Raw genomic sequence first — 12,259 nt, forward strand, 5'->3', positions numbered from 1 at the left:
GTTTGCTTGGCTGTCAAAGCACTTTGTAAACTCTTGTTTTTAAAGGTGCTATATAAAATAAAGTTATTATAGAACATTTAGAACGTAAACTAACTTTACGTCTCTGCTCCACAGCTTCCGCCGCTCCCTCTCGATGTAACTCCACCACCTCTTGCCTGCTTCTGTTGCAAATCTGATTCTAACTCTGATCTGATTTTTAAAAGCTTTGTTAGGCTACTTCCAATTCTAGCGAAAGAGTCAGTCTGTATAGTTAAGATGCTGACCTTCCCTAGAGAGTCCTCTGACACATGCACATCTGTATGTTTCTTGTTCTCCTTCTCTTCCATCTCCTCCTGTTTAACTCCACGTCTGAGAGTTGTAGCTGGAACGGTTTAAAGCTACAGTATTAGTCCCTGCAGCTCATTTTAAAGCTCCATCAGCACAGCAGGAATGAATAATATGAATGACAAGTATCTCATCATGTATCAATTACATTACCGCCGTTGCAAATATACTCCTGACACTTGCGAATTGAAACATCTTAAAGCTGTACAGTACCGCGGCCGTTTTCATCACAATTATTCCCCATCCACACGCAATTATACCAAATGCACTGGGCTATATCTTACTAATTGTTGATTCTTCTGACCCCAATTTATTCTAAGTTGCTTTATCTTAATTTTCTGCTTGGTTTCATTTTGTTGATTTGTATATAAATATTCAAGGCGAGGATCATTATCAAAGATGACTTAGTGGAGTGTTGGGAGAGTGCGGCGGCTTTACTTGTGGCTTTTCTAATTACCGCGCGGAGCCAAAGGAGACGCAGGACTCTGACGCCGTCGGTACGAGTGCAATGAGAAGGGCAGCGGTGTGCACACATCATTACACTCAGACAGAAGGCAAATACATTCATCTTTCTGACTGAGGGCGTTTGAGCTGAAGTCTAAATGGCACTCGGAGTGGATGGGTATTGTTAAGGTATGCAGATTCACAAATGAGAGTATCCTAATGTCCGTGTTAAGTACAGAGGAAGGAGGATGTGGATGATGTGAGTTTCCATCACGACCATAAACATAATTCAGCATGAGAAGGCTTCAACTGAGGATAACACAACATCATCTAATGAACAAAACATTGAGATGCACTTTTTTTCTATCGTGGAGGAAGCATGTCAACTTCCTCGATTGTTGATGACAACATAGATTGTTTCAAAATGCCTTATATGGGCGTGTTCAGGTCTGCAGCTGCTTTGGTGATGATGTGGTAAGTTGAGGGAACTGGTATGACTTGGCTAAGTTTGAGTTTGTCTTGCTATTTCTGGATAGTGTTTTCCAAAGTTGCAGCTTATTGAACCTTGAGTTCAGTCATGCACTCACCCGCCATGTTATTTGGTACACCTTCCTAGTACCGGGTTGGACCCCCTTTCGCCCTCAGAACTTCCTTAATTCTGCCAAATTCTGACCCTACCGTCCGAATGCCGCAGCAGAAATCGAGACTCATCATACCAGGCAACGTTTTTCCAATCTTCTATTGTCCAACTTTGGTGAGCCCGTGCAAATTGTTGCCGTCTGAGTTTTTGCACCAACAACCATGCCACGTTGAAGGTCACTTAAACACCTATTCTTCCCCATTGTGATGCTCGGTTTGAACGTCAGCAGATCGACAATGTCTACATGCCTAAATGCTGCCATGTGATTGGCTGATTAGATATTTGCATTAACGAGCAGTTGAACAGGTGTACCTAATAAAGTGGCCAGTGAGCGTATTTATCAAAGATGCCAAGATCTTGGATAAACTTTTACGTACTTCTTGGGCGTGTTTTGGAAAGACTGCAGTGATAGTTAGAATAAAGGACAGTTCACTGTTGTGTTGTCTGTGGTCGGAGATGTACACAGGTGTCTGTTAAACAAATAGCGTGTAAGCCCAATCTGATCTGATCCAACACTTCAGAAAACAAGATATCTCTTAAAGCCATGGTTCTAAACTGGTGGGTCAGGACCCAAAAGTGGGTCGCACACCGGTTTTTATGGGTCGCAGATGAAAAGTCGAGGCTGCACTTTTATTTTGAAGGACATGGGTTTCCTATGACGTGTGTGCAGCAGTACTGTAGTTGATTCACACTCCATGTATCCACTGATTGGGTCGTCCCAGTTACATTTACATTCTTAAAACTTGATGAGCTCGACAGTAGTTGCATTTGTGTTGCACTTTTTCAGTTTATTTCTGTTAAAAAAACGGCTGCTAATTGAATGAATTGTAGAGGGAATATTTTCCTCTGATGCTCTGCCCCCTGCTGGTCATTTTGGTTGACTATTACACCCATGTGTTTTATGATGTTGACACACTGTGATGTTTTTTTCCATCTCACGTCCAAACTGCACCTTTTTTCATTAAATACATTTGAATGGTTGAAAAATTTGGGTCGCGATTTGTTGTTTGTTATGTAGCAACTTCATATAGAATCTATAATGTTCCCTATTAGCGCCACCAAGCGGTAGCTTTAACACAGACACTGTGGCTGCACGGAGGATCATCTTCTTGGTCCATAACAAACACTTGTGGCATCAGAATGGTTATAACATTTGCCCTGATTACACACAGATTTTAAACATAGCTGCTTAAAACAGCAACATTTTATGAAGTTATAATTCAGTGGACAATACCTGTATGTTGGTGAGGAGAGTCTCTATTGACGACAAGCCGTCTGGGAAGAGAAATGGTGAGGGGAAGCCAGGCGGCAGAGCCTGTCCAGCCAATGACAACCTCTCGTAGCTGTCTCTTGCTGTCGGGTTGCACATTGAGTTATCCTCTGCAAAGACAAAATAACAACAGTGAAAATATATTAATTACTCAAAGAATGCTGTTTTTAAAGTAGTTAAGTTTCTGACACAGTATTGATCCCCCCCTTCCCTCTTAGAAGCAGACTGTCTGATCCCTTTGAGCTTCCTTTGTATTTCTTCCTGAGTACAGGGTTACACAGAATCAACCAGGACATAAATCCAGCTTCCACCATTTAAAAGATGTCATGTGGATCCTAAAAATCAGAAGCAGGCCCGCAGTTCGACCCCAGCGGCTCGGGCTTCCTTTGTGTACGCACGCACGGGTGCCTGTCAAACCGAAGATGACATCATCCTCCATTCATCACCGGCGGAGGGGTAGGGCCCTGCCATCTGCTGTCCAGCCTCTCCTCCGGGCCTCAGAGGAGGAAAGAGGAGCAGAGGAGGGAGGGAGGGAAAGCAGGAGGCAGACCGGCAGACACAGATCCAGCCTGGTCAAACTAAAACAGTATGTCACACTCGGCCGTTTGTTGCCCCATCAGATCTGACACATGTTTTTGTCCGGCGAGCCAGAGATTTTAAGTGCGAGCATCTTGCAGAGAGACAGTTTATTAAAAAAACTAACAAAAAAAAGCCACCGCAGGAATTCTGCCCCATCAGCTGTTTAATTTAATGATAAAAAGTTTTATTTGTAATGTGGAACCCTGGCTGTGTCGAGCACGGCACCTCTCTGCTCTCATCCACTATTCATATCTGTTTATGTGGCAGGCTGAATCTTGTACAAACAGCGAGTGGAGCCGAAACAGCCCTGCCTCTCTCTCTCTCCCTCCCATCAATATTCACCAACGCGAGCCAAGTGCTGGGAACAGCTGGTCTTACATTAATTAGTTTAAAGTATTTATTTCACCCATCCTCAGAGCAGATTGAGCAAAAACATTGGAGATTATTTCAAGCATCTGCAAATGCCCTGGAAACATCTCGGCGCCAAAAGTCGAGTGCGCGGATTCACAGTTTAGGTTTGTAATTTGGAGGAGCTTTTTTTTTACGTCGGAGAGGGGGAAGATGGTGAAATATGCACCGCTGGTCCGTGGAGAGAGTAAACAACCTTTCTCCCTTTTCAGATGGAGTTCACTCCTGTTGATTAATTAGAATGGATGGTTGCCTAATGGATTAAAATTTGTTTATAATTTGACTTCATAAAAATAATGAATTGCCTACTTTTAAGAAGGCACTCCTGCGCTAATTTGTTTTGTTCGGCGCGGTCCTGCCTGCGTTCTGAGGTGGGCGTCTGGGTGGAGATGTAAAACGCACTCTCCTTACACAGTGGCACAACATGAAAGTCCCATTTTATCTCAATAAAATAACTAATCAAAGATCAAAAGCATTACAGTTGGCTCCAGCTCAGGTTGATATAGATGTATTGCATGTGTTATACGCCCGCATCACCCACCTCCAATAAAATCACCATAACAACTAGAGACGTTAGTAGACCTCGGGGAAAGGTCTGCTGTTGTAGCTTTGTAATTGATTTGTACTGTAGGCACTTTGTCCCTTATTTAGTGTTGGCATTAATCATAAATCATTGCTTTAACAAACTCCGGCTTCCCACTCAGCAGGCCTCCCCTCCAACACAATGTTGGATCACACGGAATATTTGATGGCTTTGTTGCAGGGGAAACAACCTGTCATGCTCTGGGAAAAGCAAACAGCGTGTTGTGTTCGACAGACTCCAACTACCGTACAGCACCCCCTGTCAGATAACATTTCCACCAGGAGCTGCGCATAAACGCCGCCATTTAAAAGGAAGAAATTGGAAGCTAATAAGTGGCTAATTCAATCAATATAATCAAAAGTGGCTTAATGAAACTCAAATGTAAATTGCAGCCGAACATGATCTAGATCTGTGCGTTCTGTGCTTCTAATGTTATCGCCCCCCTCCCTCCCTCTGATTTCTGGCTGCAAACGCTGGCATGTGTTTGCATGTTTATTTCTCACCATCGCTCCAGAATCATTGACTTCAACTTAATTACAGCGACAGGCGTTGGAGTGATGGGGGCCGGTGGAATGGAGTACTCTGTTTCCAGGTGATATTTCTCCACTAGCAAGGCTGCCAACAGCAGCTGTGACAGCCTCTTGTGCTTACCGTACGCTAAAGGTACAGTTAAGGCCCCCCCCGCCTATGAAATACTGTGTGGAAAAACACTCGCGGGTCACCCCTGTCACAAATAACATTTCATGCACAACTGTTTCGGCGGATAATAGGAGCCACAAATAAAAATGGGGCGCTGTAAATACAATGCATTCTGAATGAAATGCCATAATTTAAAACAACGCCCCCCCCCTTCTCCTCTTCCACTCTCCGTCCTCCTCCTCCACCCTGCTCTCAATAGCTGCAGAGGGAGTCCTTGACAGTGTGCTAGCAATGATGAATCACCTATCCAGTTAATTTTCTCACTCCTCATGTGTTGTGCTGCTAAAACAGGGACCCAGGAATTGACTTGACAAACTATGAATGTAAAAAATATCACTTGGAGGGATCTGGGCTTATCTCCAATTTACATGTTATTAGATTTGTGTTGCGAGCGGCACTTGGACCTAGCAAAGCTGAGGCAAAAAAAAAAAAAAGATGGGGCACATGATAACCAGAGATAAAACATGTCTAAAACCCACTTGAAAGCCCTTTGAAATATTTGATGGAAAGTCGCAGGGATGTGGAGAGAAGCTGGAGAGGAAAGTGGCCTGATTTAAAATGTGACAGACACACATTGCAATCTGCGGTAAATCTAGAAGAAACCTTGGGAAATTTAGCTGCAATCTCTGGATAAATAGCTGTAATTGACCTTGGGAGTTGAAAATGTGCCATATGTTTCTGGTTCCTGTGTTTGAAACTGGGTCCCTCAGGACATTTCAGCTGAGTCCTCACACGGAGGCGGCTCGAGCGAGGGGAGGAGAGGAAGATACGGAAAAGACGCACAAAGACGGGGAGAGAGAAAAGAGGAGAATGCCAGGAATGAGAGATAGATGGTTGAAGACAGAAGATGGATGGATGGATAGATAGGTGAGGCTGAGTCCGAGGAAGAGGAGGCTGGGGTAGAATGTGCAGAGAATGAGAGAGTGACAGAGAGGAAGAGAGATAGGAGAGAGGGAAGGGGGGGGAAGTGAGAGGCAGAGCAGAGGTACATTTGGCCGGCCAGTCAGTGTGATATATTGACAGGTGAAGCCTTTGTCCTTGCAAACCTGTGTTCCTCCCAGCAGGAGAAGTGAATGCTAAACCTGGAGGTTGTCAGCACAGGCAAACACAAAGCAAAGGAACTGCTTTTCACTGCACAATTACATTTGATCTGACCTGCCAGGGCTGCGGAGAAAGCAGCCTCCTTCAAATGGAGTAGTTATGACCTCTCGGACGGCCATTAGCAGCCGACACAGCATTATTCCACCTGCACTTAAAGCGCTGGATTTGGAAAAATCTTGTCAAGGGAAATATCTGTCTTCTGGTACACATGCGCTGCTGCAGAGCTGGGCAGAAAAAAAAGTAGCTGCATGCAATTTGAGCACTTTAAAAAAACATGAGCTTATCTTGCAAATGATGTCTGCACTCTGGAGGGTCTTTGAGGCGAAATAAATTCAGCTTTATCTGTGAGATAGTTTTAAACTGCTACTACAGGATGTCACAGGCTCACTTAATAACTGTGGATATTATTTTATGTCTCCAGATTTCTGCATGCTTGTAAATACAGGTTTGAAGTGTTTACAAAGGACATGTACACCGAAAAATTGTACACGATAGAACATAATCCAACTCCTGGAGGTTTTGACCCTCCTTTAATGCCTGTGGAAAATTGGCTTGAAATCGTATGAATGCAGGTACCATATCAAAGTTGAGAGTCTTTTAAAGCATCTGCTACAATCTGAGTGAAAACAAGCGGTTATAAATGTTAGAAAACCTTCAGAAACAGCTAATTTTCCTGCTTGGACAATTTCTCAAGAAGACCGTGTGGGCGTGGCAGATCACTTTTTGATTGACACTCAGCGTTGTGCAGCTGCATCCCAGCTAGCAGGGAACGTTCCCATAACATTGGCTAACATCACCTATAGGTTCTAATTACGTCTGAGAGAAAACGTTTTAATCAAATATTCAAAGAACGTTTTAAGGATGTTTATCATGTCAAATAAAGTTCTTGTAACGTTAAAACTTAAACTAAGACGTAACGTTTTAACTGCAACATTCTGAAGATGTTTTCAGGATGTTACTGAGGCCTGGGATGTCAGAACGCCTTTTATAAAACATATGCTCAATGTTACACAAAAACAAAGACACTTACAGCAACATTCTGAGGATCTTTTCAGGATGTTAGTACGGCCTGATCTATCAGAACGTGATTTATAAAACGTTTCTGAAATGTGATTTGTTAACAAAAGAACGTTCTCACTGCAACTTTCTGAAAATGTTTTCAGAGAACGTTTAAAGAAACATTTGGGAACCAAATAAAAACGTCCCGCTCAAAACATTACGTTTTTAGAACTAAAAATTTCCAGCTGGGTGCGCCTCTACTTGTTTTCAGAGCTCTGAAAGCCAAACTTAATGACAGCTCTGTAGCGTTACTTTAAAACACATTATCAGACGGGCGCCGGTTCAGCTCAGCGGTTAAATCGGCGGCCGTATACAGAGGCTATAGTCCTCGATGCGGCGGCGCTGGGTTCAACTCCCGCCCTCAGCCCTTTGCCGCGTGTCGTCCCCACTCTCTCTTCCCCCATTTCCGCCACTGTCCACTGTTCTCTCTCCAAAATAAAGGCATAAACTGTGACTGAACTCTGAACTCTGTACGGCGATGCTCAAGACTTGTGCTCAAAACGGTCGCCTCTAAACTCCTGCAGCCCAAAATATTCAACCGTGGTCGACACTCAAAAAGCTGAACAGCAGCCTTATTACTACTTTATGGTTTGCTGAAATAATTCATAACTTTTCTAACAAAGGTCAAAGAGAAACAGCCAACACAAACCAAATATCAGAACAAATCTCAGAAAGTTGACAATTTTTTTAGTATTTCTAGAATCTTTTAGATGCTGACTTTTATGTACGTGTAAATCACAGAGTTAAAAGGCTACCGCCAGTTTCTGTTTTCATGTGGCTTTAAAGTAAGCTAGAACCTGCAGGAAACAGTTAGATTGTGTGTGACTCTTGTTATGTTTGGTTTGTTAAGTTACTTAGACACGTCAAATTAAAACCTCATATAAGAATTAAAATGACAGTATTTCAAATTTGGATTAAAACTACTTTGCAATACTTTTAAGATGCTGACTCTTATGTACATAAGACCCTGAATTACACGATTAAGAACCTGTGTCCACTAACGTGTGCCCACGACCTCAATTTCAGAGAGCTTCTCACCGCTGCTTACTGTTGCTAGGCTACAAAAGCTGTCGCTCTGTTTGCATAATATTTTATTCAAGGACATTTTACATAGAAAACATAAAAACTAAGGAAGGGGTCGTGTCCTGACGTTAGCAGCAGCTCTACAGCTGGAAATTGCACCCTTGAAAAAAAACGAATTAGCTTCTCCACCCTTAACGTTGCTGACAAGTTGATATCTGAAGTCCCGCCCCTTCTTGATTTTGATTGGTCGGTGAGGGGAGAAGCGGCACGAGCGCGGCAACTGAGAGCGCTAAAAGCCGTTAGTGGACACAGGCCCTTAAAGGATATTGTGGCTTTGGGTTAACAGTAGCTTTAAAGTGAGCATAAGCCTGAAGGAAACACATTGTGATTGGTTCAAGGAGGTAATCATCATAATAAATGTGTGAGTGTAACCACGTCCACATCCATAACTCCTCGTTCAACGTTCAAATTGGGATTAAACTCATTTCCAATACTTTTTAGATGCTTACTCTTTTGTACATGAGACCCTAAATGATTCGAAGAGCATTGTGGGTTTGAGTTAACAGTGGCGTCAAAGTATCTAAAGACACGCAGGAAATCCACAGAGATTGTGAGTGACGATCAAAGACTTCAGAATCTCTGACATATGTTGTGCATGTGTGTGTGTGTGTGTGTAAGGTTCTGTACACTCTGTGAAGAAAGAGAAAACACACGCAGACGCACGCAAACAAAACACCCTCAGACACGTACACACTCATTACACACACGCACGTCGCACACACTAATGTGCCCTCATCACATTTAAGCTAATTTCCTTTTCATCACGGAGAGAGGAAAATGAGTGTTTGCCCCATCCCTGCTGGGGGACAAAGTCAAGAGCCCCGGTCGGTTTGGGCTAGATTAACAGGTAACATTTGGCTCCCACTCTCTTATCACAGCATGAAAATCAAACCGCGTGTTTTCCTCTATCGCTCTCTCTTTCTCCCCGCCCTAATGTTCCCTTCACTTAGAGATGAAATCGCTTGCTGCACAAACCCATTTGGAGAGAGGAGAGAAGGTGAGCGGGATAATCAGGCTGGCCACTGGGCCGTGTTTCCTAAATGCTCTCCAAAACATTACTGTGCACAGGCATAAAATTAGCGCCGGGACCTTAAAATGTTGACATTTAGCATGACTTTTTGGAGAGTGACACCCTCATATTTTCTTGTAGGATATCATTAAATTTCAACTGCCCTATGGCTGTGCCTTTCCATTAATAACCAATTCAGTGTGTCACTTCTCCCTCTCTCTGCCTCCCTCTCTTGCCACCTTTTTAAAGTAATGAGTCCATTGCTTTGCCTTAATAAATTGAATCGTATTCTCAAGGCCATATGAAGATAGAGCCACAGATGGACAGGCTGCATGGAGGAAATAACCATAAATCCTTTACTGTCAGGGAGGCGGTGTGAGGTGACAAAAGGAGACAATCGCGTTGCTCAATTGGGATCACAGCGAGATGCGGGAGACGCAGTGAAAGGTTGATTCTCTCTGTCTTTTTCCATGGCAGGAAAAAGACAGTTTTTTTAATGCTTTTGTCGTGCAGAAAACACACGCGAATGATTAAATCTAACACCGTAATCTACTGACATATTGTGCATAATATTCTGCAATGTACGTAATGTGTATTACTGCAACAACAGGGAGAATTATGAGCTACAAATGGCGCTTTTGGAGCTTAGATTGCAATCCTACGGCGACAACAATTCACATTGATTTCATCATTTGTTTAACTGTTAGCTGGAAAAAGAGGGAGAGGGAAAAAACAAGCATGAGAGAGGGAGGGGAGGAGGAATGGAAACAGAGAGAGAGAGGGAGAGAGAGCAAGAGGCAGGGGAGCAGAATCCGTGTTGACTTCCATTCAGGAGGAAGATATCTTGTCTTTTTATGCGGCCCATGTCATATTTATTGCATAAAGGTCAGAGTGTTCATTTGTTCAAAGTCAGCGTTTTCCCTCTCTCCTCTCCTCCATGTAATAAATGCAGGGGCTATGTCATTATCGGACCTCTGAGGATTACAGGCTTGGCTGACTGTGATGACTGCATAAAAGCATACAGGACTTTTGTTTCTGCCAGCGCACACCTTCAAATGAGCTCTTAAAGGGAAACAGTAGTGGAGACAAAATGGCATTTTGTAGAGAGGCGACGGCGGTTAGAGCGCTGGAAACAGAAACGGGGGGGCGAGGTGAGTAAATGTTAAGAGATTTCGCCGCTGAATCTGTGACCTTAAGTTTTTTAGTTAAACAGGAGGGCGAGGCTCGAGTTGGAGGAGCAAGAAATAAACCTGTGGCTCAGAGGAGCAAATTACAGCCAGGCAGGCTTGAATAGATTTCCGTAATTCACCGATCGACTATGAGCCCAAAGTGTCAGGGAGACAATACTGGAGGAAGGACATTATAGTGAGGCACTTTGAAGGTGTTTAGATTGTCTTTGCATATTGACCTCCGTTGACCGGGTCCATTTATTGACAGAAGAATCCCAGAGATTAAATTGGCCTAAACTATTGATCGGGTATTTTGCCTGAATCATTCCCATTTCAGAGGGGGATCATTGGTACTGTATACCCCACTAATCTCTCTGACCCGCTAATCATCAAGCCATTTATTTCTCCCTCTTTGTTTAGTCCTTCTTTGTTTAGCATTTATTAATTCATTAGAGCAACTTCTCATGCAGCTTAACTTAGACAGTGACTGGGGAGTCCTGTTTGTCCCCGATAGCAATGTGCATTCCAGTAAAATATGCCACCGGAATATGCACCCGACATCACAATACACATGCCAATTACATATTGATAATTAAGCATTCAAACAAACAAACAGAGAGGAAATCCCCCGTAATCACCAGGTTTTAATGGAACAAGTATTAGCTTGGTGTGGTTGGCCAGATAGCCTGCTGCTAGATCAGAGCTGCGCTGGGTTTGGGAGGGGGGAAGGAGGGTGTGTGTGTGTGTGTGTGTGTGTGTGTGTGTGTGTGTGCGGGGCGGGGTGGGGGGGTTAGTAGACACATTGGTGTCATTGCCTGGCATTGCAATCCTACAGGGAGAGGCGGTGCCGTTCTGTTGCTGCCGAACGAGCGTCGACGCCGCCTGGCACTAATCCAGACTGGATATACTGAGCTGCTTTTAAATGAAGATGAAAGAACAAAAGAGGAAACGGGAAATGTAAACTTTAAAAGGCCAGGCTTAGGAGCACTTGCTCTGCTGTAGGAGCTCAGAAAAAACGGATGCAAATCCATTAGCAGTCCTGGTTTCACAGTTATAAAAATACTTAAGGGGTTTTAATAGGAGCGACGTGTTAAACGTGTGGAAATCTGTTTTGATAACATTATTCATAACACTGGCTTTGCGCTGTGTGAATTAATAACACTTCATTTACAGACGGAAGAAAGCTGGCATGGTATTTCCAGTTAAAGAGATTAATTTTTAAACACCTAATTGACAGGCTGGGGTTAGGCAGGATAAGCAACAGACTATAAGGCTGCAGCTGCAAAGTCAAGGTGACTGGAATACTCAGAGAAAGGCTTTCAAAACGCAGAATAGAGCGCAGAGAGGGAGGGAGTGAAGAGAATTAGTCCTCAAGCACTTTTCCCTCCGCCCCCTATTCTTCCTCTCTTTATTAGGAATGATTTACTTTCTCAGTGAAAGGATATAAAAGCTCAAGTATAGCGGCGTAATTATCGCAGAGTGAAAATTTAAAGGTTTGACTCACAATGTCCTCAAGTCGGCGAGCAGACTGCCAGACGATAAGAGCGACTGTGTTCAACACTCGCCGCGCAATCGGCGGTGTTTTATGGGCTTTGCCAAGGCAGAGCACACAAACAGCACTCGGCTCTGCAAGTCTGTAAACATGATGGACTGTGGCAAACTACTAGGGCCTGGTGTTTACCTTGGCAGAGCCTGGCCCTGGCATGTCGGCTGCATCACTTAATTACTGTTTACATGTAAATATTAAATTATACAAACAGCCCTGCAGAATGTCTGGAAAAAGTACAGAAATACATACTCAGGGTCAACCTTATCTGTCTGCAACAGTTGCAGCAGCTGAGAATTGTTTTGAATCGCAAATTTCCTGCATTGTACATAATCTTCATAATTG

At 43.5% G+C, this 12,259-nt stretch overlaps 1 protein-coding gene across 8 annotated transcripts in view; it reads right to left on the bottom strand.

Annotated features, from left to right (window-relative positions):
* The window catches only part of dachd (dachshund d), a 116,199-nt gene that overhangs the window by 11,140 nt on the left and 92,800 nt on the right, over nt 1-12,259 (bottom strand). For all 8 annotated transcript variants that reach the window (XM_069663009.1, XM_069663007.1, XM_069663008.1 and 5 more), the window contains one exon: nt 2,643-2,788. In XM_069663009.1, the coding sequence (XP_069519110.1) occupies nt 2,643-2,788 (146 nt within the window). The remainder of the gene's footprint in view (nt 1-2,642; nt 2,789-12,259) is intronic.

This window comes from Semicossyphus pulcher, unplaced genomic scaffold (genome assembly GCF_022749685.1).
Source record: "Semicossyphus pulcher isolate SPU_LCO1_2020_fin unplaced genomic scaffold, fSemPul1.0.p SCAF_15, whole genome shotgun sequence".
Lineage (NCBI taxonomy): Eukaryota > Metazoa > Chordata > Actinopteri > Labriformes > Labridae > Semicossyphus > Semicossyphus pulcher.